This window comes from Dermacentor andersoni, chromosome 1 (assembly GCF_023375885.2).
Source record: "Dermacentor andersoni chromosome 1, qqDerAnde1_hic_scaffold, whole genome shotgun sequence".
In the NCBI taxonomy this organism is placed as follows: Eukaryota; Metazoa; Arthropoda; class Arachnida; order Ixodida; family Ixodidae; genus Dermacentor; species Dermacentor andersoni.
Window position 1 is genome coordinate 214,932,538 of NC_092814.1, and position 27,876 is coordinate 214,960,413.

Here is a 27,876-nt window from a genome sequence, read left to right on the forward strand (position 1 = left end):
GTTCGACGTCATCGTTCGGCGTGGACGGAGCACGAATGGTCGGGAATGTTCGTCCAATCATTGTAAACTTGCCGCCGCCCCGCAGTATGGCTCACACACACTAATGCACACAAGTTCGAGCCCATACACACAAAGGCTCCGGAGTCGACGACCGAGGGCTTCGTAGAACTGTGCTCCGTCTCGGGTGGCGCGGCGGAGTACCACATTCCTGAGCTGACCGCGCGCCACGTGGCTGCCGGTCATCCGCAGTTCTCGGAAGGGCTCCCTGTCTGGTGGGCTTGGAACACGTGCAGCGGGCTGAAAGCTGGCACGTTGCCACCCCGTACGGCCATTCCTAACACAATTCACTACCCCACTACGAGCAGCACAGGTTAGAGAGTTAAATGTGCTTATCCTTGACCTCAAGCCAGCACGTTGAGGCAGCGCAGCAAGGTAGTATTGATTGCAGCACATCGATGTTCGAGCGCTGTCATTAAAAGCTACATCCAGCGAGCAGCGCACGAGCTCGCGCGATTCGCACGTACGTTACTGCGAGCTCATAGCATTGCATCAGTTATTTATCAATTGCTAAAGGGACAGATGGCCGCTACTACAGTGCAGCAGGCATAGCTACTTGTCTAGCGGCATGTCGAAAGACCGCTGCCGTCGCGGCGCGTACGATCGTGCGCTCGAGCAGTTCGTACATTGCGGCATGCTGTAAGACCGCTGCCGTTGCCGCGCGTACCGACGTGCGCTCGAGCAGTTCCGTACTCATGATGCCGGCTTATCGCTGCTGTGAGTTCATTTATAGCAAGCATTTCCTTGCGTTTGTGTGCCTGAATCTAGCAGCGAGCAAACCTTACCTGAAGTTCAACTTCGTACGCGACTCGCTTCACTTGCGATTGACACCGTGCTAAAACTTCGCCGCTTATTTCTTGAGCGGCGTACACGTATTCGGCGTTGCATAAGTTATTGCCTTTACGCAGCGTGCCACCCCTGAAAAAAATCTTCGGCGCCCGCTATTCGGTGCAAGCCGTGGTACAACAAAACCGCAAGTGGCGGGTCCATATTGTAAACGTGCTTTCTGAAGCAGACGACCGAGCTTGGTACTACCCAGTTGAGGACAGAGGGCGCTTTTTAGCACCTAAAGCCCCTCAAACTTCGTAAAGTAGTGACACTCTCCTGCTCCGCCTTCACTCCTCCTTCTTTCACCTCTTTTTCACGCTCCCTCCTCGACCTTGGCGCCACCTACACTGCTCGAGCGTAGCAACGGCGTCAACATGCGCTCTTCGCCACTCCGTACACGCTTCTCGAGCAAAAATGGCGCTGAAACAAGGCGCGAGGGCCCACGTGATGCTATTAGGCCAATAGCGACGCGGCGGCTGCCTCGGTCGGAGCGCGCGAGGAGGAGGCGGCATTCTTCAAAGCGTGGCACTACTTTACGAAGTTTAAGGGGCTTTATTAGCACCATTTTCGCAGCGCCCCCTGGGAAATAGGCAGCGCCACTGCGTTGACAATATGGCGGCGCCTACGAAAAAAAATTTTCTTTTGCCCAGTCTGCTCCGTCGAGGCATGCAGGTGACTTGGCATCGCAGCCAGTGGGAATTTGGGCGCCATTTCGCTGCTACAGACGCTGGCTTTCTTGCTCAATGGGCCATTCAATGCTTTCACATCAAACCTATTATAAACGTCCTATATATTGTAGAAAATGCAAGAGTGGTGGCCTTGTGCTAAGCACAAATATTTGAACGCAGAATTGCCGCTGCAGCGGTGCACAATGTCGGTGAGCCACCCCACCCATCCTTACAGATGCATGCTGCGCAACCACCACAAACGGCCGCGTTCTGCAGCACGCTAACAAAAACCACGGCTGAGCACACCCAGAGCATAGTGCAAGACCCAGAGAGATGAATCGTGACCTCCGAGATTACGCGCACTGGCTGGTTTTGCTCCGGTCGTCCCATTCGGCGCGCTCCCCAGCCAAAAATTTCATGCGGCGCGGACGCACAGCACCACCACAGCGCACAGTTCAGGAGCTCACTTGACACACGTGCTGCCTTTCGAGGAGCGAAGTGCAACTGACGGTGGTCTGTAGGAGACCCCTCTCTCACACACATACAGAGTTAGAGAGACAGACGAAGCGGGAACTTTAAAAGAAATAATTTAAATAGAAGACAAGACGAGGTCGCGGTACCCTGCGGCCCGCCCTACCAGCGCACGACTGCCATGTTGAAATAAGCTAGTTATCATAGGCAACAGCATGGCTCTATTAGTGTCGCCGTGTCTGTCGGTTTCCTTTCACTAAACGACACCCCCCCCTCCACCCAAACTTCTAACTTGGCATGAGGAGTACTGATGTCAGTTAATCCCCATCCCTCATTTTTTATATTATTTTTATCACCAAAGATCAGTCGTAAAGCTAATGCCCGGGAGGGCCCCCAGTGCCACACTGTGGAATGCTGCATTGCTGTAGGAGGTGTTAGTGTTGCTGTGAAAGTGGGGCTATAGAATGTCCTTTCTGAGAAGGTTTGTAGGAGCGCAAGAGAAACGAGAGATAACAAGCTCTCTATGTGGAAGGTTTATGACAAGTGCCTGCCTTGTTCGTTTCTGAGAAAAGAGTTTACCCAAGCTCTCATTTATGCCATGAGTGAATCTGCCAAATCTATGAATGAAGTGCGACTTCCTTTGTTTTTGTTTATGGCGTGAATGGAAACGAAACTGGAGCAGTGCGACTTCATATTTGGTCGAATGAGTGTTGTGGAAGTTGAAGATGCTTTGAAAATGGGAGATTTGGCAAAGCGTGAACATGTGCTTTATGGTTATTGTGAACGTATGCTTTATGGCTTATTTGCTATGGTTACTGAAGCACAGCCTGAATGAAGTTTACGTCTGACCAATGTATCACATGTCACAGACGTCACAATGCAACATGTAAACCACATTGCTACTGTCACAGTTGAGATCTCCGATTGTAAAGGTGAAGTCAGTAAACGTTGCCTTAGCAGTGTCAGATGTGGACGTGTGTTTGCACACTTTGCAACATGGTTGGCAGGCCGAATGCTTTGCTTCCGTCACAGATATTTTGGAGCTGGTGAGCACATCCCTCAAGTTCCTCCCGACAGTACACCAGTCGTGCCAGGTTTCTGAAGATGGAGGACAAATGACTGCTCTGCTATATATTATTAAAACATTTAAACAAAATGTTGCTAACATGAGGTAAATCTAGTGAGTGGGTCAGGATAAGGTCTGTTTGATTTTCATCAAGACGAGTGGTCCAGCCAGCCAAAATTAATTTTCTGTCCAGCGCTCGCGCTTTCTGAATGGCATCGTCCAACAATGGTTTCCAAGTAGTCTTCACAGATCAAACTTGCTTCCTTAAGCTTTTCGCTGTGGCTGTCGAATTCAGTAACATCGGAGCAAATATGACAATATCTATAAGCTTGTGAGTAGGGAATGCTTGTCAGTGTAGGTATTATTGGCAGTCGGTCGGCTTTTTATACAATGTTTTGCAGAGGGAATCTCCCTTAATTTGTATAGTGACATCCAAAAAATGTATAGTTGATTTCGAACAACTGTGTGTGAATGAGATGGATGAATGCACATAAATGAAATCCAATATGAATTTTATAAGACTTGTTTCGTCATGCAGCCAAATGAGAAATATGTCGTCCAGGAATCTTTTATAAATTATAGGCTTCAACGGCTGGGATTGAAGAAAAGGCTCTTCAAGTGATGCCATGAAGAGGTTGGCACAGTCAGGCGCCATCTTTGTTCCCGTTGCAGCGGAACCTATTGGTAGCCAACACTATAAACGGGACATAATGTGAAATTCAAATGCACTCCAGGGGCGCGATCGGAGATATTTTGCTCGATACGCGTTCTGTTCGGTTGCTGCAACGTCACAAAGTGGCAGTATGCAAAATTTGTGACAACGGGGCGGAGAGAGCGGCCAATCAGGAAGCGGTGACCTCCCCGGAAGTTTACTTCCATCGTTTATCGTCTGCTTGCAGACAGTATACTACAAAACGAAATGTTCCTCGTCTTCCAAATGAATTAAATCTATGTCTAAAAAAATGTATTTTTTCTTCTCAAGCCCAAACACGTTTTCAAATAGTACGTGTGACTACTGCAATTTATAACTATTAGTTTCTTTGCGTCGTCCCTAGGTGGTGTTGCGCACAGCGAGAAGAAAAAGAAACGACGGGAAGAGTGGCGCACTTTTTAAGAGGCAGTGACAACATTCCAGTGGCTTGCTGGCACCGATGATGGGGTCGATTTCGCTGTACAACCAACGAATTATTTGTTTAGAGAAACAAAAACGACGCCGGAATTCACTTTCTGCCATTTCTTCAAATGCGTTTTGCACTGCCACCCGCTCTCCTCTTTCCTCTAGAAACGCCAGTGCAACAACCTAAGTTCCCAACGGAAGCGCCATTTTTTCGAATTAAATATATATTGGATCCAAATGTGCCATGCCGCAGCCGCCGGTTGGATCCAATCCAATCCACCAGACGCGCCATGCGAAGCCGTATGATCGCTCCAAACTTCTCAGCTCCCGTTGGGTTCGGCGCCTAGCAGACAAAATGCTTGGTGGGAGGATGATTGACAGGAGTGTGTCGCCATTTTGACGTCACCGAAAACGTGGCCGCGCCCCGCAGCTGGTGACGTTGGCGCAGAGTAGGCCAATCGCGCGCGCCGGTAACCGAACAAACGCACCGAACAACTATCTCCGATCGCACCCCAGGAGTTCCAACTATTGCTGTATATGACCAACACATCACATTTTAAGAATTTTGAATCTGGCCTTTATTCACATCATCCTGTCTTGCCTACATGTCAGTCTCAAAATAACTAGTGCATTCATTGCAATCCTGGAATGACCAAGTAAAAATATAAAGACAAAGCTGCATGTTGCAGTGCTGTTGACAATGGCAAAAACATTCTGATGCGAGAAAGTTAACATGCGTATAACAGAAAAAGCTGTTTCTTTGTTGTATCAAAGTGCCTTTTAAATGCTGTCTCTACAGTTATGCACCAACAGTGTAGTTTCTTACAGTATTAATAATACTGCACTTTTTGCTTTGGCCGATCACAATTTCTCAACTATGCAATCTCAAAACAACAGCCAAATAAAAAGCACATGCTTGTTCGATCCGTTCACAGACTTGAGACTTCCAATGCACCTACTAGCGCTGCTGTAACAATAAATCTATGGAACACCAGTGACATTTATTCTCCTTGCCACAAGTAAGACATACCAGTACCGACAGCTAAAATTGTCAAGTATGTGTACAGGGTGCCCCACATAAATTCACCAAACCTATTAAAAAAAACATTGAAACCCACATGGTTAAAACCAACATGATCAATTTCCGAGTCACTTCGTGCGAATAATAATTTTTTATATTCTACCTACTAGAACTCATGGCTTGGCCCAGTGACCCCACTAATGCAAGAGGGCATCAGTTATGTTGAAAGGCGCTGTATTCATGTTGACCACGACTCTTTAGTTTGATTCTGCGAGTTAAGGTCACTGGAGATAGTTCATGATATTGTTATATCCATGCATGAAACAGATTCGCATTGATGAGAAGGGCAGAGGAACGGCGACTGTGTGGTGGCCCTTTGTTGTTTGCGCTTGCCTTTAAGGTCTGAATAAACATCTCCTGCTTTCATAACAATTTGGTGGAGGTACAGGGTAACCCTCGTAGTGATGGAGCCTATGTCGCTGCAATCTTGCCACAGCTGCCAACCTGCTGGGCTTTTGCCATCCCCATCTAACATGCCTGAGGAGGGACCCTCAGGCACCTAACTGTACCTCTCCTACTCCTGCCTCAATTTGAACATGTGCAGGACTCCTGCAGCAAAGCAGATGCAGCAAGCACTTCTTTAGCCATGTCTTTCACTTTATGTCAGTGCAAGGCATCTGGCCATCTAAAAGTTGACAAAATAATCGGGAGACGCACTTAGTTGTGAAAGCAAGCTTCTTCTGAGGACAATGCACTGCTCACGCAGTTTCCTTCATCACACTGCTTAAGTCGAAAGGCAGATGCCATTCTAGAGTTATTTTTTGCATCGTTTGCTCTTAGGACAGCTTCCAATCAGGCTGGTCCTAAGGCTTCCTAGAGTTACTGGAGAGTGTTGCCCAGTTAATCAATTGTGTTGCCTGCTATCTCAGCCTGCTGTTCGCTTGCCAGTCGCTGCAACTATGTATATGCACCGATTTCACCTGCATGGTGTGTGCCTTCTTTTTTTTTTCTTTTTTTTTTGAGTGTGTGTTTGTGTGTGCATGTGTGGGTTGGTTTAACTTATGTGGGAAATCCTGTGCACAAAACACATGCACACGAATGCAGCTTATGGACTTGAAAATATGAGGCAGACTAGAAAAGTTCCCTAGTTATACTTGGGGGCGAAGTTCACAATGCACATCAAACAGCCCTAGAGGTCTTATTACAGAAACATATGCATCTTGTTGTGCACACTGAGAACAGAAATACTATTGGTGCCAAAACTTAGCAGGGTGCAAGATTTGCTAAAAAGTTATATTTTCATAAATCTTAGGCATGCAGCCTGCAATAGAGACTTCATATTTGCAGTACTGTGTGCTGTCAGAACTGTGTTCACTTTTTTGGAAGCTGCACATCCAATTCTGCACAAGAATATCACTTTCTCAGTAAAGCTGCACCACATGAACTTTGGTGCCGACAGTGCATGCAGCACCCTCCCTGGTGTCTTCAAAGAATTGAACCTTGCTTTTAAAAAATGAATTCATGCAGCCTATCTATACTATTCTTTACAACTGCCATCTTTTTTCGCATTTACTGGAACATATAGAGATAGGGGTAAAACATAAAATGCCTTCTTTATAATGGAAACAAAATCTAGTCACATTGTTAAACACTAATGAATCTAGGCTGTCCAGTACTAATTTTGATGTATCTACTGACCAGACCATCATGCTGAATATGTTGACTGAGGCATAAAACAACTACTATTAGGAAAAATCTATGTGAGGGCACTTCATTAGAATGTTCTGAAATACTGTACAATGCTCTAGCACATCATTAGGCGCCCGTGCTTGTGCTGCGGGGCGTATAAGTGGGGGTGAGGATTCACTGCAATACACCTAGAACTATATTCAATTTCAGAATAAATCATAAAGGAGACATTACTGTTTCTGAAACAGCTGAACAATGCTAATCAATGCCTTGAACACACCTGACAAATTTAGGACAGAATATGTACACTAGGAACACCACAGATAACAAGGAGTAGTAAATTTTATGCAGAACACTGACTGAAATACATGCATAGAGTACTGACAATTTCTTACGTAAATGACATTATTTAAGTTAATCTGTACACTGCAAGGCAACTTGCCAACATGTTAGCTCAAATGAAAAACATACTGCATAAGTACAGTGGCTTCACTACTGAAATTTTTATCAAATTACATCTTTACTATGCTTTCAATTATGCATTTCAGAGTGACCTCCTTAGTTCTAGCAAGACAACAAAAATTGTCTGTGTGTTTTGCTTAGTGAAGAGCTAAAATTCCGATCAACATGCTGAAATCATTTGGAACAGGCTTTTCAATTAAACAATGCAACATAAAAGAATACATTTCTGCCAAAAATTTTCATTCCTTTAGTTTCTTTGATAGAACCCCTTATATGCACAGTTAATTTTTTTTATATATATTTACATGCAACGTGAAATTACTCATATAACAGGCAATGATCATAAGGATCCACACAGACTGGCTCACACATTGTCTCACTGCAGCAAGTTTAACTAATTGTGCAGTCAAGATTTGTGTTTGGTAGGTCATCGACTGTCATTGCCACAGCCTTTATGAGGTACGTCATGGTACCATAACAACCACTAGGTGCAGAGTCATAGAAGTGCTGGCAAAGATTGGCCACTCTGTTGCAGTGGCTTTTAGGGACACCGTCCGTGGCACAACATAAGGTGGCATCACCATTGCAAAGTTTCTGCAAAAGAATGAATTGAAAGTTCTCATGAAGAAGAGGAGTGCACACTCTTCTTCATCACTGTCTAACATCAGCTCCATAAAGCAAGATGGCCTTGCAGTAGGAAAAAAAAAAAACACAATGCAGAGCCTGTGTTTGAAATAAATTGCTTACCTGATCCTCCAAGAACACCTTATAGGCATGCTGCACCAGGCCATCCACACTTATCACTTTGTTGATAAATGTGACAACATTATGCTCAGCCAGAAGGGTAAGCACCATGATGGCTTCGACCATCAGCTGACGATACTCTGGCTGTGGGATGCAGTTCAGCACATGCTCAAACTCCAGGGCAAACTTAAGCTCACCTTGAGTCATCTGAAACAAAAGGTCCTTTTACTGGGTATGAGCAAAAATATAAATCTCAATTCCAAATGCATTTGAATACAATATCACTGAAGAGTGGCAGAAAAAGTAAAGTGCTGAATTCAAATACTCAATTCCTCCCAAATGAGAATATCTATATCATTATCTTAACCACAGGATTGTAGTGTGGCTGAAATGGTACTCTATTGGCAAGAAAGTAAAAGCCAGCCAGCCATTGCTGGCCACAGTGTGCTGGCCTCTACTTTTTAAATGAAAGAGAGTGAACAAAATCATACAAAAACAATTCAACAAAGCAATTAACATTAATATTGCAATGCCGATATCACTTGACACAGAACAATAATACACTGCACAGAAAAAAGGTGAAACCTTAGACAGGGTAGTTCAAGTGGAATGTTGCTCACTCATTGGCATGGTACAGGCATGATAGCTATGGCCAAACATAGCTGTTTTTTTACTTATAGTATCAAGTTGCAACCTTTAATATTTATTGCATTAGCACCACCAAAGCTTATCCTGCATGAGTGCCATGAACCATACAGCATGTGGTATATGTGTGCATGAGCCATTGAACCCAGGCAACATGCTTGGTGTTCATGCAGTCTTTGCTTTTAGGATAGTGTATCTGCCTGTTGTAGAAAGATGCATTCATTATCTGTGCAAATGACTACTTGTGGCATTTAAATTGAATCCTGTGGTTTTACGTGCCAAAACCACTATTTCATTAAGAGGTGTCCCATAGTGGCAGACTGCAGATTAATTTTGACCACCTGGGGTCTTTTAATGTGCACCCAATGCATGGTACATGGACATTTTTGGGTTTCGCCCCCATCGAAATGTGGGCCGGTGGCTGGGATTTGATCTCGCGACCTCGTGCTTAGCAGTACAACACCATAGCCACTGAGCCACCACGGCGGGTTACTTGTGACAATATAATTACCTAATAGATTATAAGACGGTACCCTCATGCAATCCTTGTAAGCATCTCTATAGTGCTGCTTCTTCTGAGCTTTGTTACAGGGCCATGTACTTATCCTGAATGCCACGTTGGCAAAATGATAAATGCGTGAGTTAGATCAAACTATTTAGCCATTCAAAAACTTGTATGTATGCACATCCCAACCCAAATTATTAACTTTCAGAAACATGTTTTGTGACTGCAGTTAGTAGTGGCAAAATGATCATGGCAATGACATGCATGTTAACCAAGCTGAGCAGCATTTATGTTAAGTGTTGCCACTAATGAGGAACTCCACTGACAAAGTTAAACTAGATCTTTCACTATTTTGGACGATGATGATGCAGAGTATGTGTTGCAAGTATATTAGCAATTCACTAATTACAAACAATCCCACAGGAGAATGGGCCTCTATGAAATATAACAAAAACAACAGATTTACCCACAACCTTAGATATGCATGAGTTCCAGGTTACTGGTTTTAAGGCAATTAGTAGCCAAAATGAAGAGCAGTTACAGCGTTCTTCATGGATGCACAAATAGAAGCTCCATTATGCTACTACAACTGCGCTTGGACCATTACCAATAAATCAGAACTTAAAATGAAGGGGAGACTTTGCTAAAAGCCAACATGCTTGAGTGTACTGCTTGCTTATGAATGGCCTCTAAATCACCTCCAACAATTTAAAAACATTTTAAAGTAAACAAGTACATTGTGTGCAGAATGTCATGCTGATCATCTTAGGTGGATACCACAAGCTATGCACAGCACAGAAGCTACATAGGGGTGGTCCCCTCTCTCATGCACACGCACAAAACATTTTTGCTGTCACGCCAAGAACAAATAGGCAGAAGGTGCAGCTTACTACACTTTTGCATCAGCTCGCATCTTATTGTGAAAAAAGCAACTACATTCGTGCTTGTTGGAAGAATGAAATAATTTTGCTGGTCGCACTGGCGATGGCTAACACCTAAACATTGGCCAGAAAGGGGGGCGGTGTAATGAAGAGGGAACATAATTGGAGAAAGCACAAAGTGGGGAGCAAAAAAGGACAGAACGTCTATTTACAATAGTTACAGTATTTACAATAGTAAATATTAGGGCAATTTACTTTTGCCTCCCATACAGGGGATCAACCGGCTAGCGGGCAATTAATACTCTGTCACACGAGCACGCAAGAACTCTTTTACATAAGCGGTCTTTTACCAAGTTGAAAGACTTTTTAATCAAGAAGTGTTGCGCAGCAGACATCGACGACTGCATCGACGATCTCTTTTTAGTGTTTCCTTCTGAACACGCTACCGAAAGAGTAGTGCTAGCATTCGAAACAAAATCGGCCAAAATAAACTCGTGAATCTCGAAATATAAAGTGAGAACTTATTGTATTACATGTTTTTCAATTAAATTTAACAATGTGAGATTAAGAAACTTTAATGTCTCGTCCGTGCCGAACACGTCTGTAAGTGTCATCACATGCCATCCCTGACCCATTCGACCTTCTTACGAGATTACAAATGAAAATGAGCTTTACTTGGTTTATTATATCTTCTGTGAGACATAGTTATTTTTTATGATGAGCCTAGGTGACAGAAAAATACACATTTGCTTATTTTTCTTTAATATATGATAATTGCTGGCACCATTGGTTTCGACACTACTCCTTTTTGGTCGTAAAAAAGATGAACAAACTCCGCTTCCAAAAAAGAACACTTCTCAAAAGACATCGCTCCCTGTCGTGTGCCTGCAGGCGAAACTCTTTTCTGGGAGAAGTCTTTTTTGCTCGAAAGACTTCGAGTGCCCGTGTGACAGGGGTGTAAGAGAGCCCATTTCAAGAGGTGCAAGCCAATGAGCTATTGTATCTAGTAAGATTCCAGAAATTTTCCGGAGCCTTAGCTTCGCTCACAACCAGTGTCGAGGCATCCTTGAAGTGAACAAACAAGCTCATACGCGTCGCTGCTCCCCCCAGGCGTGTATGCCTATGACAGGCACATAGAAATTACGAGAGTGGAGAGAGAGAAATGCTTTATTGAAGGAAAAATCGACATGCATGCAAAATGCTGTCTGAAGTGACTGCACATTTTTCTTTGTTTAAAGAATGACGACTTTGTCGTTCTCTGGAGAATGACCAGCCCTTGCTTTCTGCCTGTCACCAGTTGCACACACCAAGTGCACCACGAGATCCTTTTTGGATAAAATATGTACAGCCTGACCTTGCTGCTGGCAAGCATATTTGAGGTGTGGTCACAGAGCCGACGAAAAAAAAGAAAGGTTCCAGCTGTACAACCCCCCCTCCCCCCTCTCAATCCAACGTTTAAGGATCACACTCCTTATGCCAAAGGGGGGTGCAGGCAATGCACCACTTTTGGAGAGAAACGTAGGAGAAAGGTGTTGCCCAGTGCCTGTAGCAAGCAGAACATTGTGGCCCTACCCATGACGTGCCTCTACCTTATTCCAGATCGTGTTAACCATAAATGTTGAGGGGGGATCAGCGCTAAAAATTCCACATACGGAGAAAGATGGGATGAGTCTGTGCTTAATACTTGGGGGCATTGTTGCTCCCCACTAGACCTTTGTTCCGTCTAAGAGCTTCTCATTTGTGGTACTTGACCGAATCATCGACCACTCTGCACAGAAAATATGATACTATTGAAGTTCTAGCGCAAAGGTTCGTTCTTGCATTTCTAAATGTAGAATAATATAGCATGCCCACAATGCAGGAAGTGCAATTGAGTGGTAGGCAACTTGCAAAATAGTGCCTGCCTTCTTCTGTACGTAACTGTGGTCTAACCACTCACTAGAAGATCTTGTTGGAAAACAACACTTAGCTCCGCGGTTACCTTGGCTGCAACAAGTTTGGGCTGCATACAAAAAGACACAAGACAGTGCGCGGTGTTAGATATGGACCATTTCTCAGCATCGGTTAAGTTATCTGAGTGCAACCCCTTGCCGACGTTTTCCAATTGTGGTGTGCAGGTGAACGTCGACCGTGTTACCAGACCCGCCAGACAGGCTGGTTAGCCTGCCCTCGTGTGTCATGTGAGGAGCTTTTGTCTCCCCTCCCCCCGGGGTGACACTTCCCGAAAGTGTACATGGAGGGCACATTTCGAGGTGGTTGACCTTAGTCCTGAGAAAAGTAGCTTTGCAGCATTGAAAGGCCATTCACAGACGACCAGGTGAGGAGACAACACAGGACGGATGCAGCCATCCGAGGGTAGAGCGTAGGGAGTGTCCCCATTGGCCAAACATGACACCACTTGCACGGGCCCTACAATTGCAGGAAAATTACGACACCTATACGAGCTCAACGATTGCCTGAAAGTGACGTGACTCTGACGGACTGAAGGGGTTATAAGTGAGAGAACCATCGGAAAGGGAGATGTTCAGAGACATTCTTCTTGCCACGGGCCACAGCGTACGATTTGCTGCTGGCTGTCAATAACTTTTTACTGTTATTTCAATTGTTCCTAAGTCCTGTACATAATGTAAATAAACCTGTTCTCAAAGTTCACCTCAACATTGGCCAACTCCCATACTAAACGGCAAGATCTAACAGAGGCCTTTTTGTTTGGCCCTGTTTTTAGCTCTGTTCGTTTTACCAAGTCATGAACCAACTAGGTCATCAACATACATTATTATAAATGCATTCGATTTGAACTAAATGTTATAGTTTTTTTAATATCATCATTCTTAAAAATAGCATAAGGATGTTAACGTAATGTGACGTGATGTGGATGCACGCCTTAACAAAGAAACCTTTTACCAGAGGTTAAGCAAATTGTTGTTTCGGCAACGTAAAAACAAGCATACTCCTTGTTAAAGATTTCTTTTCTGTGGAGTGCTAGGAGTTTGTCTTTGCAAGGTGTACACCCCCCCCCCCACCCAGACACACACAGAGACAGAGAGAGACAGACAGACCAACGTTACTAGGCTAGCTTCAGTTTTAAAACTCGGCGCTGTTGCGCGGAACCGCCACCCGCCCGCGCCTTCGTAACGCTGCAGTCGCGCCCGGCTTCACTTCCTCACTGGCCGGCTACGCAGGTGGGCCGGACTAAGCACGCGGTGCATCGTTGGTGTTTTCTGTGGTTCGTTGTTGACGGCGAATTTCAGCAAGCATGTCATCCATGGAACTGTAGCCTTCGCCGAGTTTCTTAATATCAGCAGACGAGGCCGACGTGCTGCGTACCTGGCTGCAGAGGCCGCTATCGGAACGATGTCGACAGTTCGGCGCACCACTTTTTCTGTGATCCCAGCAATGCGACGCTTTCCTCGTGCCGACCGGGAACTCTCTGCGAAATCAACGGCACGCGCTCGTGCCACTGCTCCCGCGTTCGTACTCGTCTTCCACAGCTGGCTGCGTGGCCGTTCATCTTTCCAGCGTAGAATTTCACTTCTGTCGTCGTAATGGGGAGGCCGCGTTTACGGGGGTATGAGCCATTGCTTAAGGGAGTATGAGCCACTCATGGTCTTACGTAACGGAAAGATTTAATTTTGAGTGAGTGAGTGAGTGAGTGAGTGAAACAACTTTATTTGGTCCACTATAGACGTAAGCAAACTCCACGTCACCTGGCTAGGCCCACTCGGGGACCATCAGGTGAAACCTGACGGCCCTCTCGTGAGCCCTCTGGACTGCCAGGATTTGAGAGGTCTGATCCTGGGCCCTAATTAGCTTCATCATTTCCTCTTGAGTGAAAGGGGGACCGGCAGAGGCGCAGCCCCACAGGACGTGTTCGAAGTCCGCATAATCACCACACAGAGGGCAGTCCGGGCTTGGGAACCGTTCGGGGTACATTGTGTGCAGCGCCGCGGGGCTCGGGTAAGTGCTTGTTTGCAGAAGTCTGAGAGTGACTGCCTGGGCCCTGCACAGCGAGGAGTGCGGCGAAGGTAGGAGTCTTCTTGACAGATAATTTAATTTTGAAGAAATTTAATTTCGGAGAATGTACAAGCGGCAAATCGCAGGCGAAGGCTGCTAACCACGCCACCGAGCAAACTCGAGACATCGAACGCAAGCGACAACTGCGGACTGCAGGCATGCCGTCAGTGACGTCGTTCTCTCCGTCGCAGCTGATTGTGTGTGTAACCTCATAACTGAGAAATACTTTAATGAACCCGCAGGATTAACCCAGTGATAAACACGGGCCGCACGATTCAGCTTCGCTGATTTACCACCTTCACGGAATTAAAAATCAGACTTCTTTTTTTTTGTGGCTTGTGTGTACAAAGACCGACCTCATCTTTCTTTTTGTAGTGCTTCTTTGGCGTGGTGAGAAGCTTCGGTGGGGATGAAGATCATCCTACAATCACGCACTTTGGCCAGATATTCAGGCTCGTGAGCCTCAACTGCGCGAAACGTTAAGACGACAGGAAGAAACACATCTAGAAACGCAGCTTCTGCGCTTCGCTGTGTGCGTTTCTTCCTTTCGTGCAGTTTACCATTTTTTCGGTATTAACGAACTCGCGCGATAAACCTTATTGCTGTAGGTGGATACCGTTTTCTCGTGGTACCACTAATTCGGACAAGGGAGAACGCCAGCGAGCGTGAAACACGCGCAAACTGCCCGTCCGCACGAGCTCAAGTCTGTGATGAGGCGTCTGCAGTGGAGCCCGATGGAACAGCGCTGCCATCTGGCGGCTGTCACAGAAGTGGCGACAGCGGCTGTAAGCGCGCGGGCGGGGAGTTTTACAACTGAAGCTAGTTTAGTAACGTTGAGACAGACAGACCGATACAGAGCTAAAGGAGTAGGGGTAGCATACAGCAAAGAACCCTCTAAATAAATTTCTGGCTAAGCCACTGATGTCACCATATGGGCCCATTACCCTGGTGAGCGTTTCGAGATGGGTGCACAACACAGGGCCTAACGCTGCACAGGACTAACACTGCAGGAGCGCATAGGCAGCAGTGGACAAAGACTACCATGAACAGTGTTGCCATTTTAGCAATTTTGCTGCTGGATCCACAATTTTTTTTTGTTGTTTAGCAACAAACATTTTTTTTTGTTTAGCTGCCAGCATAATTTCTTTAGTGACAGACTTGACAATTGTGCGACATTTTGGCGACATTGAAGTTACGAAAGTTGCTTCGAAAACTGCTGTCTAGATCGCACTTTGTTATTCAAGAGCTACAAGCAGGCAGCTGAAACTGGCTGTACGGTGCATGAGCATTATGATCACGTAGAAGCAACCACACTTAGCACTCGCAGAAGCCACACACTGTGGTTAAGGCAAATCAGTTCTATGAAAGGAAAAAAATTTTATCCACCTGGACTGTAGCATGAAGCTACAAAAGAAACCTATACAGGTTTCTTCAGAAAGAAAGCTTCGCAGTTGAAGAAAAATTCGTCCTGATTTGAGGGGGACCAATGCCTTTCAGGGAGCAGTCGCTCTATCATATGAGCTAACCAGGAGACCAGCTGATTACATGACAAGGCCGAATTGATTAACAACTCAAGGCGTAGGGACATTGAATATGGCAAATCAGTCCTTGATAGTTGCAAGGTGGAGGAAGTTTCAGGAAAAGAAAAAATTGGCATCCACCTGGACTGTAGCACGAAACTACACGTAGCTTCATGCTACTTGTAGCTTTTTTTATCATAACAATTGTTCTCTTTCATGCTGTGATAAATTGATGTTTTTAAAAAATTATTTATGAAACAGGTTAGAATGGGTCTAAATGCTGCTGTTGCTGCAGTTTCACTATATACGTTCAATGGGTGGACGTGAGCAGGTGTAGCAGTAATGTAAATTACCATTTGTAATAAATATTGTGGTGAGATATAGAGCTGAATAATGCAACACAGCTGTAGAAAGGAGTATGGCATGTTGTAGCAATGGTCCTCATTCACACGAAGCTCCAGTGAATCTGTATGCACTGCTTTCGTTTCTCACGGCTTTCGGATAAATAAATACTGCATGGAGCTTTCAAGTGGAATGAGAGATGGTAGTGTAGTATTTAACCTGCATAAAGGTCACATAATCATCATTCACCATGATAACAGCATGAACAAGAGCGTGTCACCCAATTTAGTTCTCTAGCACTACTAGAAAATTTGCAAACATAATCTGGACCTAGTGCGCTTTCATGCTAAGAAAACCAAGTGTCAGAAATCAAGAAAATGTCACCTGTTGTGAATTGCCATTTTCCAAACATATTATTAAAGTTAAAGCACTCTGCACCCTGCTGTTAAAATTACTGTTTATTCTACACCTGCATGGACATTGGAGGATCGAAGACATTTCGGTAGATGCTAGCTTACCCGATGGGGTTTCAAACCCCCTACAATATTTAAATGTCACTTGACAGCTTTAGCCACAGTTTTAGTGAGCACTTTAGCAACAGAATATATAATGAAAGTTTAACTACTTATTTGTTTCTGTTTAGCGACACGCTCGAAGAAAGGTTGGCAACAATGAGCATGGAGTTCTATTAACAAGAAGTAGACTATAAAGTTTCTAAACAAATACCCTAGAGGGAAATGTGGCGCTAGTGTCTACGGGAATTCTCCTGAGCGTCGCCTCAACCTACATGGGAATGATGGGAAGTACAGGCTTCGGATTGACTTTGATCTTTAGACTAGTGGCATTTGCTAGTGGCGGAGTAAATGCGTAAATCGCATAAAATCTAATTTTATTTCTGCAGTATCTTTTACAATACACAACGCATTACATAAGCTTTGTATGACTTTGACATTGAAGCACGGTTTGCCACCAGGGCACACCAGGGTATGCATTCTTTTGCAATTCTGTTCCCGATTTAGCGCCAGAGAATAATTATTTATTTATTTTTACAACAGCAATAACAAGCGTGCATGTACTTATATAAAGATACTCACAAAGTATTTAAGGAAATAAAAATGTTGTATTGTGAGAAAGTGTTGCGCCTTTGAGAGGAATGCTACAAGTGTCGTCTGCTACAACACCTGCTCACTGCGAACACGAGACTTTCTCGCAGACGACAGGCACTTGCGAACTCTCTCGCTCTTTTGAAAGGCTGTGTCGGCTGTCACGATTGCTGAACGTCTTCAAGTACTTTTAAGCACATCAGCTGCAGTGCTAGCTAGCACGCTTGTGGCCTCTTACGAGTATGCTTCATTATATTTTATATTGACGTACCGCTTCTGAAGCGTCCGCCAGCAGCTGTTATGGCGTGGCTTTGCGCTTACACATTTTTGCGACAGCAGACTACAGCCAGGAAGCAGCAACATTTCCTACCACAAGTAAGTTTGCGTTCTCAAAGTCCTAAAACACACATTTCAATGAGCACATAAATGAGCAATGCGTAATGAAGCCCTGAATAAAGTTTGATTGTCAAGCCAATGTAAGCAACTGTCTGTCTTGTATCAGTAGTGTCTTCCTTTTCCTCTTCTGAAGTTTCGTAAAGCACGTAACATAAACCAAGGTCAAAACGGTTAAAACATGTTCTTTCAACGTTGACGATGCCGTCGCTTTCTCATCAGGGCTTCGACCCCATACCACGACACAAACATCGGCCCAACCGCTGCAGCCCAGCGCGCTATTGCCACTTCGAGCAACAGAACAAAGGCACAGAGCTTTGCGTCGCACCGTCCCACTGTGGGTTATAGCAATTTCACTTGGAGCGAAACCAAAATTGCCAAAAAAATATCTGTAGACTAGTTCGCTAGTCAACAGAATACCAATCCGTAGCCTGTATTTCCCATAATTCCCATGATAGTTGAATGATCGCAGCGCCAGATTTCCCTCTAGTTATAATAATATGAAACTCTATGAAGTAGACAGTGTTTTCATCTCACATAAAAAATTAAGTATGCTGACGTGGCATACAATGATGACACAGTCTCCGCGTATCTCAGACAGCTGAATGCAGTGCAAAAGAGAAAACACTGCTGAAAAAGGAGCAGCAAGGGGGAATGAGAAACCATGATGGCATTTACAAAGGTCACCAAATGCCTATAACTTTACAGCATCGTATTGAAAGTTTTTCGATAGCATGTTCATTGCACATATTAGCATAAAACTGCCACTACAAAGAAATTTCCTAGCTCAGAGTGGCATAGGGATTTTTAAAATGCCTACTTTTCAACACAGAAATATGTAAGTTTCATGGCAGTAGTTCTTAAGCATAATCTGCAGCATCGATGCTGCACAACGCTTGCTTGATCGAGATACAAACCACGGCCTGTGTGTGACAGCCAATTAACTGCACATCATCATGCATCTGGGGCAGGCTTTAACAAATCTGTAGATTCAGCAATGAATCCACTTATGCTGAAGTAGTAAGAACTGGAAGAAGCATGAGAAATAGTAAGGAATGAAATTTTACAAACCTCCTTTGTCAGGTGCTGAGAGAGTACTTTACCTTCTATAGAGAGGCCTACACACTGCAAGAAAAATGTGAAAATTCAATACTTACAAGATTAATGTTTCAACTGAAAAACCTAACAAAGATGCACCACAAGTGCCTGCAATGTGCTCACCCTCTCAAGCAACTTCCAGGCTCTTGGGTAAAAGCCCATTGGCACTCTATTAAGTGCACCATCCAGTCTTCGTCTGCGGATCCACTGACCTTGGCGATCAAAAGTTTCATCCTGCTTCTTTGTACTTGTGACAATACTGTCTCTCATCGTATGCTGCAGGGCCTGCTGAAAAAAATTAAATAAAGAAATAAAGAAAATGAAAAAATAGAAAGGAAACCTGTAAACCAGCTATGCAATTATTAAAGAATGGCAATTAAGAGCACTGACTTTCAACTGGTTAGACTGACATAATGAAAGCATGAAAGCTGATATTTACAAACAAGCATTATGTATGCCTGTCCACTGAGTCTGCACTCTCGTGGACCAAGTTCTCAAAGTACAATGAAGTACTCTTTAAGGATGCTTCATAAACCTGTGGCATTCAGATATTAATAACGGTCAGAAATCAATATTACAAACTAGGATATAACAAAGTAAATCTAAAATGTTCCTCAGCAATATCAGTATGTAATGAATATATACTGTTACAATGGGGTGCATTTATTTAAAGATGAATTGATGAAAAGGGGCCGCGCCGACACCATCATCATCATCATCAGCCTGATTACGCCCACTGCAGGGCAAAGGCCTCTCCCATACTTCTCCAACTACCCCGGTCATGTACTAATTGTGGCCATGTTGACCCTCCAAACTTCCTAATCTCATCTGCCCACCTAACTTTCTGTCGCCCCCTGCTACGCTTCCCTTCCCTCGGAATCCAGTCCGTAACCCTTAATGACCATCGATTATCTTCCCTCCTCATTACATGTCCTGCCCATGCCCATTTCTTTTTCTTGATTTCAACTAAGATGTCATTAACGCGCGTTTGTTCCCTCACCCAATCTGCTCTTTTCTTATCCCTTAACGTTACACCTATCATTCTTCTTTCCATAGCTCGTTGCGTCGTCCTCAATTTAAGTAGAACCCTTTTCGTAAGCCTCCAGGTTTCTGCCCCGTACGTGAGTACTGGTAAGACACAGCTGTTATACACTTTTCTCTTGAGGGATAATGGCAACCTGCTGTTCATGATCTGCGAATGCCTGCCAAACGCACCCCAGCCCATTCTTATTCTTCTGATTACTTCACTCTCATGATCTGGATCAGCAGTCACTACCTGTCCTAAGTAGATATATTCTCTTACCACTTCCAGTGCCTCGCTACCTATCGTAAACTGCTGTTCCCTTCCGAGACTGTTAAACATTACTTTAGTTTTCTGCAGATTCATTTTTAGTCCCACCCTTCTGCTCTGCCTCTCCAGATCAGTGAGCATGCATTGCAGTTGGTCCCCTGAGTTACTAAGCAAGGCAATATCATCAGCGAAGCGCAAGTTACTAAGGTATTCTCCATTTACTCTTATCCCCAATTCTTCCCAATCCAGGTCTCTGAATACCTCCTGTAAACACGCTGTGAATAGCATTGGAGAGATCGTATCTCCCTGCCTGACGCCTTTCTTTATTGGGATTTTGTTGCTTTCTTTATGGAGGAGTACAGTGGCTGTGGAGCCGCTATAGATATCTTTCAGTATTTTTACATACGGCTCGTCTACACCCTGATTCCGCAATGCCTCCATGACTGCTGAGGTTTCGACTGAATCAAACGCTTTCTCGTAATCAATGAAAGCTATATATAATGGTTGGTTATATTCCGCACATTTCTCTATCACCTGATTGATAGTGTGAATATGATCTATTGTTGAGTAGCCTTTACGGAATCCTGCCTGGTCCTTTGGTTGACGGAAGTCTAAGGTGTTCCTGATTCTATTTGCAATTACCTTAGTAAATACTTTGTAGGCAACGGACAGTAAGCTGATCGGTCTATAATTTTTCAAGTCTTTGGCGTCGCCTTTCTTATGGATTAGGATTATGTTAGCGTTCTTCCAAGATTCCGGTACGCTCGAGGTCTTGAGGCATTGTGTATACAGGGTGGCCAGTTTTTCTAGAACAATCTGCCCACCATCCTTCAGCAAATCTCCTGTTACCTGATCCTCCCCAGCTGCCTTCCCCCTTTGTATAGCTCCCAAGGCTTTCTTTACTTCTTCCGGCGTTACTTCTGGGATATCGAATTCCTCTAGATTATTCTCTCTTCCATTATCATCGTGGGTGCCACTCGTACTGTATAAATCTCTATAGAACTCCTCAGCCACTTGAACTATCTCATCCATATTAGTAATGATATTGCCGGCTTTGTCTCTTAGCGCATACATCTGATTCTTGCCAATTCCTAGTTTCTTCTTCACTGCTTTTAGGCTTCCTCCGTTCCTGAGAGCTTGTTCAATTCTATCCATGTTATACTTCCTTATGTCAGCTGTCTTACGCTTGTTGATTAACTTCGAAAGTTCTGCCAGTTCTATTCTAGCTGTAGGGTTAGAGGCTTTCATACATTGGCGTTTCTTGATCAGATCTTTCGTCTCCTGCGATAGCTTACTGGTATCCTGTCTAACGGAGTTACCACCGACTTCTATTGCACACTCCTTAATGATGCCCACAAGATTGTCGTTCATTAATTCAACACTAAGGTCCTCTTCGTGACTTAAAGCCGAATACCTGTTCTGTAGCTTGATCTGGAATTCCTCTATTTTCCCTCTTAGCGCTAACTCATTGATCGGCTTCTTATGTACCAGTTTCCTCCGTTCCCTCCTCAGGTCTAGGCTAATTCGAGTTCTTACCATCCTGTGGTCACTGCAGCGCACCTTACCGAGCACGTCCACATCTTGTATGATGCCAGGGCTAGCGCAGAGTATGAAATCTATTTCATTTCTAGTCTCGCCGTTCGGGCTCCTCCATGTCCACTTTCGGTTATTCCGCTTGCGGAAGAAGGTATTCATTATCCTCATATTATTCTGTTCTGCAAACTCTACTAATGCCTCCCCCCTGCTATTCCTAGTGCCTATGCCATATTCCCCCACTGCCTTGTCTCCAGCATGCTTCTTGCCTACCTTGGCATTGAAATCGCCCATCAGTATAGTGTATTTTCTTTTCACTCTACCCATCGCCGATTCCACGTCTTCGTAGAAGCTTTCGACTTCCTGGTCATCATGACTGGATGTAGGGGCGTAGACCTGTACAACCTTCATTTTGTACCTCTTATTAAGTTTCACAACAAGACATGCCACCCTCTCGTTAATGCTATAGAATTCCTGTATGTTACCAGCTATATTCTTATTAATCAGGAATCCGACTCCTAGTTCTCGTCTCTCCGCTAAGCCCCGGTAGCACAGGACGTGCCCGCTCCTTAACACTGTATATGCTTCTTTTGGCCTCCTAACTTCACTGAGCCCTATTATATCCCATTTACTGCCCTCTAATTCTTCCAATAGCACTGCTAGACTCGCCTCACTAGATAATGTTCTTGCGTTAAACGTTGCCAGGTTCATATTCCAATGGCGGCCTGTCCGGAGCCAGGGATTCTTAGCACCCTCTGCAGCGTCGCAGGTCTGACCGCCGCCGTGGTCAGTTCGCAGCTGCTGGGGACTGAGGGCCGGGGTTTGATTGTTGTGTTCATATAGGAGGTTGTGGCCAAGTACTGCACCAGGGTGGCCAATCCTGCTCTGGTGAGGGAGTGTGTTACCGGTTCTGGTCACCGGCATCAGGCCACACTCCAGGCCTGTTTATGCAATTTTATCAACACGCGGATTTTTTTTTTTTTTTTTTTAATCCGGTGGAAAATTGCGCGGCACCGGGATTCGAACCACGGACCTCTTGCACGCGAGGCGGGTGTTCTACCTCTACGCCACCACCGACACCGAGCTGCTGCAAAGACAAACGCACTTCGTTCTCCTCTTCTTTTGTCCTTGCTGTAGCTTTAGCGTAACACTCCTCCCTTCACAGATGAAGCCCGCTGGGCGAGTAACTGTTACGTCCACTCGGAGTCACGGGGATGACAGCGTTTCAGGCAGGTGACGTAAACAAGCTGCGTCTTCTTAGACCGGTGGCCATTAGAAACGAGATGAGCAATCGAATAGGTCACATCACTTAGGTGATTGATGATGATGAAAGGCCCGGTGTAACGGGCCAGAAACTTCTGGCACAGGCCGCGCTTGCGAAGTGGTGTCCAAAGCCATACTATGTCCCCTTTGTCGTACAACACATTCTTATGTCGTGAATCGTAGCTGATCTTAGGGTGGTCCTGGGATGTCAACGTACACAGCAGAGCTACGCGGCATGCTTCCTCAGGGTGGCAGAGAGTCTGGGCAATAAAAGAGTCCGCACAAGGAGTAAAAGGTCGAATGGTGTCAAGGAAGCTGCGGGGTGGTCTGACATAAAGTAGATAGAAAGGACTGTAGCCGGTAGTTTCATGCTTTGCAGTGTTGTAGGCGTACGTGATAAAAGGCAAGACGTCATGGCAATTTTTGTGCCTGCAATCGACGTACATCGCAAGCAAGTTGATAAATGTTCTGTAAGTGCGCTCGACAAAACCATTTGTCTATGGGTGATACGGGGTCGCATGGCGAAACTGGCAAGCACAGAGACACAACAGCTTTTCGACTACGTCGGCCATGAACTGGCGACCAGAATCACTCACAATAACACGAGGAGGTCCATGACACAGTATAACGGAAGACAGGAGGAAGCTCAAAATATCAAGAGCCATGGCCGTTGGCATCACTGCGGTTTCAGCATAACACGTCAGATGGTCGACACAGACTATAATCCAATGGTTGTCATTTGTTGAGCGCAGGAATGGGCCGAGAAGATCCACTCCAACCATTTCGAAAGGAGATCACAGTGGCGCCACAGAGTGAAGGAGTCCGACTAGAGCAGTATTAGGGTACTTGAATTGCTGGCACTTGTTACAACTGGCCACATGCTATATCCCGTCGCATACTAGTCCAGTAGAATCGGCCCTGAATGCGGTGGCATGTTCTGGTGAAACCCAGGTGCCCAGCAGTCGAGTCATCGTGCATAGCACGGAGCACGTGGGTTCTCAAATTCTTAGGGACCACTTAGAGGAGGTGGGCACCATCAGCTGCATAATTCTTCTTGTAGAACAGGCCATCTTGGATGACAAAGCCATTGTTACCTGTTGGTTGAGCAGCTGAAGCAATGAGGGCATCCAGGCTGCGGTCTCTATGCTGCTTTTCCCGGAAAGTTGCCAGGTCGTGAAAAAGAATGTCGTCCATGGGGGCCAGAAACTCATCGAAATTGTCGGCGTCACATGCACTTGTTGGTAGAGGGAGCCTCGAAAGACAGTCGGCATCCGCATGATGTCGGCCACTCTTGCAATGGACTGCAAAGTCAAATTCCTGCAAACCTAGCGCTCATCGAGCAAGGCAGCCAGACGGGACGCGGGAGACCAACCAACCAAAATAGTGAATGGTGACCAGTAATGATTGTGAAGCGGTGCCCGTAGAGATATGGGTGGAACTTCAGGACTGGAAAGATGACAGCAAGACACTCTTGCTCAGTGATGGTGTAATTCTGTTCGGCCTTGCTCAACGAATGGCTGGCATAGGCAATGGCATGCTCGGTGTCACCAAAACGCTGGACGAGGATGGCGCCGAGGCCGATTCCACTTGCATCGGTGTGCAATTCTGTTGTGGCAGAGGGGTCCAAATGGCGAAGTATGGGTCCGGAAGAGAGCAGGAACTTCAGTTGACAAAACGAGGAATCACAATCTGCTGTCCAGGTGAAAGGCTTATCTTGCACAGCAGTAAGTCAAAAGTAGGCAGTATCGGAAAAGTTGGGCACAAAACGTCGGAAGTAAGAGCAAAGACCCAAGAAGCTTCTCAGCTCACGTTGTGACTGCGGTTGTTTAAAGCCGCTAACTGCAGCGACCTTCTGTGGGTCTGGTCACACCCCATTTGTCCACTAGATGTCCAAGTACTAGTGCCTCTCATTGGCCAAAGTGACATTTCTTGGAGTTGAGGGTAAGGGCAGCTTGTTCAAGGCACGCCAGAACAACGTCCAGTCGATGGTTGTGCTCTGCAAAAGTGCGGCCAAAAATTATGACGTTGTCTAGATAACATAAACGAACCTCCCCTTTCAGGCTGCGCAGTACCGTGTCTATAACCCTTTCAAATGTTGCAGGCGCGTCGCACAAACCAAACGACATGACGTTGAATTCAAACAAGCTGTCTGGGGTCACAATGCGGTTTGCTCTTTGTCAGCTGAATGCATGGGTATCTACCAGTAGCTCGATCGAAGGTCCACAGATGAAAAGTAGGATGCGAAATGAGGCAGTCGATAATGTCATCGATCCAGTAAAGTGGATACACATCTTTTTTTGTCACAAAATGGAGACGCCGGTAGTCAACACAAAACCTCCAGGACCCATCTTTCTTGTTCACAAGGATGACCAGCGCAGCCTAAGGACTAGAGGAATCTTGAATGACGATCTTAGCTAGCATGTTGTAGACCTGTTGAGCGATGATCTTGCGCTCTGACGCGGACACGCAGTAAGACTTCCGCCTGATGGCATGCGCGAACCCCGTGTCGATCCTGTGGCGAGCCCGCGTAGTTGGAATGCGAACTTTGTTAGCGTTCTGTGCGAAATCAGATAATGACGCATGCTTCCTAAGGACGCTGACCAGGGCTTGACACTTCTCTGAAGACAGTGACTTGTTGATCATTTTTAAAAAACGCAACGAGTCTTCAGGGACACTGGGGCCAGCCCTGTGCTCTTGGGATTCGTGTGACGTGTCATCATTTAAAGCACCTATGCTGAGACTGACATCCACTTCAAAAGAGGCAAGTCGAATACCGCTGGGTAGCACAACAGACTGGGAGGCTAAATTTGACACCCACAGTGTAGTTGTTCTGCAGGCCACAGAGAGGACGCATCGAGGTACGAGCACACTTTTCTTCACAACCATCGAAGGCACAGGCTCAATTATTGCATCAAATGTATCGGCGTAGACACCGCAAGCAGTAACTCGAACTCTGGATAAGGAACGTGCTGGTAAGACAGCATCTTCAACGATGGCGAGTGTGCCTGAACAGGTAGCAGGTTGGTTGGCAAGAGGAGATGGGAAAAGCTTGCCAGTACCGCAGTCAACAGTGGCACCGCACTGTTGTAGGAAATCGAGGCAAAGAATTACGTTGTGAGTAGATTGAGCAAGCACTGGAAATTCAGCTTGATACATGTTATCGGAGAAATAAACATTCGCAGTGCACACTCCAATAGTTCGAAGCAACTCTCCACTCACAGCACGAAATACATTAGCGTTATCCCAGCGAAACATCACTTTACGGCCTAGTCAGGTTTTGAAATCCAGGCTGATAATGGAGAGACTCGCTCCTGTGTCCACTAAGGCCAACGTAGCAACATTGTCCACTAAAACACGAATCTTGTTATGACACATGGTGATTGGCGGAGGCATAGGGGCGTGTAGTTGATGATGACTGGTGACCTCACCTCCATTGGTCGCGCCGCCTAGTTTCCTGGCGGCGGTGATGTGAGACGTCGCCACGGAGATGGAGACCTGTGCTGGCGTGAAGGCGGAGGCATCAAGCTCCACACATAAGCTGGTGAATCACTATGATAATTCGCCTGGTGGTTTGTCCTGCTATCGGTGTCAGAAGGCCAGCGTGTCCCGCCGCTGTACCAATTGCTACGCCGATCAAAAGTGCGCGGTCGCTCGTAGGACGGTGGTGACGTGCGACGGCGATGAGGACAAAATCTGGCGACGTGACTGCGAATACCGCATTGGAAGCAGATGGGGCGCTCACGAGACACACTGAAATTGTCAGTAGCAGAATAACTGGCATGGCTGTCCCACTCTTGAGAAACTGCAGGTGGTCTGGGTGAGTAACCATTGTGGAACTGATAACTGGGATGCGCGTTCATAGTAGGGTTTGGTGCTCTTGAACGAGGAGCAAAGTTGTAGGCGTCTATGGAGGTGGCAGTGATGGACGTCTCACCAAAGTCGCAATGAGAAAAGGGCTCTCGAGCCCGTGGAGTCGAGAGGGAAGCCGCCTCATGTCTATCAAGCTCTTCGCGTACCACTTGCCGAATAATTGACGCAAGGTCGGATGGAGCTGGGACCACGTCAACACTGGCGACGTTAGTTACGTTGCCCAGGTGGCCGAATTTCGGTATGATACGCCGAGCTTTCAAGGCTTCAAATGTACGGCAGTGCCGAATGACGTCGCTTACAGAGTCCAGACTATCTTTTCCAATGAGGAACTGGTACACGTCCGTGGCGATCCCTTTTAAAAGATGACCAACTTTGTCCTCTTTCTGTCACCTGAGGGTCCAGGGCCTTGCACAACTTCAGCACTTCCTTAATGTACATCGTGCAGGTTTCGCCGGGAACTTGGGCTCATTGCATAAGGGTTTGCTCTGCACGTTTTTTTTCAGCTGCCGGATCTCCATAGCACTTTCCGATTTTGTCTACGAACTTTTCCTACATTGTCATGCTTTCTTTGTGTTTTTCAAGCCACACAGACGCGGTTCCCTTGAGGAAGAAGGCAACATTGTTAAACTGGGCGGTGGCATTCCTGCCATTGAACTGACTTGTGCGTTGGTAAAAGCTGAGCCATCTGTCCACGTCTTTTTCCAGCAAAGGTTTGCGGTTCGATGTAGGGCTGCCATGGGTAGCTGGAAGAAGGTGGCGGGTTGTCGCCGTCGGAAGCCATCTGTGGTGGCAGACCCGCAATTCGGCGACGTCAGCGAAGTTCCACGGATTGCGCTTCTACGGGCGGTTCGTCGTCATTCTTCGGGGGCGCCATTGTTTTACCCCACACCGTCCACCAAAACTGTTACGATGGGGTGCGTTTATTTAAAGATGAATTGATGAAAAGGGGCCGCGCCGACACCGAGCTGCTGCAAAGACAAGTGCACTTTGTTCTCCTCTTCTTTCATCCTTGCTGTAGCTTTAGCATAACAATATGCTTTTAAGGAATTATCAGACATAACGAAAGTATTTTTGTGTCAGATGAGACTTCGTTATAATGAGGCTAGATTTGTACAAGCATTCTATAATAAAAGTAAAAGACACTTTTCAGAAAGATTATTTTGGCCTTGGAGATGTCTTATTTTCTTACCTGAGGCAACCCTGCTTCATTTACCATTTTAGATATTGGGGGCGAGGACTATACCATGGCACTGCCAGCTGTAAACGCCGGGATGATGTGTAAAGTTGGATCGTGT

At 45.7% G+C, this 27,876-nt stretch overlaps 1 protein-coding gene across 4 annotated transcripts in view; it reads right to left on the minus strand.

Annotated features, from left to right (window-relative positions):
- Nucleotides 1-3,572: 3,572 nt before the first annotated feature.
- The window catches only part of LOC126548107 (probable phosphorylase b kinase regulatory subunit alpha), a 111,407-nt gene continuing 87,103 nt past the window's right edge, over nt 3,573-27,876 (minus strand). For 2 of the 4 annotated variants that reach the window (XM_050196216.3, XM_050196218.3), the window contains 4 exons: nt 18,748-18,912; nt 18,598-18,651; nt 8,127-8,330; nt 4,762-7,973 (listed from right to left, as the gene is read on the minus strand). In XM_050196216.3, coding sequence (XP_050052173.1) covers nt 7,770-7,973; nt 8,127-8,330; nt 18,598-18,651; nt 18,748-18,912 — 627 coding nt within the window. In that variant the 3' untranslated portion in view covers nt 4,762-7,769. Of the gene's footprint in view, nt 3,769-4,761; nt 7,974-8,126; nt 8,331-18,597; nt 18,652-18,747; nt 18,913-27,876 lie in introns of those variants that run through there. The other 2 variants (XM_055063175.2, XM_050196217.3) reach the window with 2 other exon arrangements.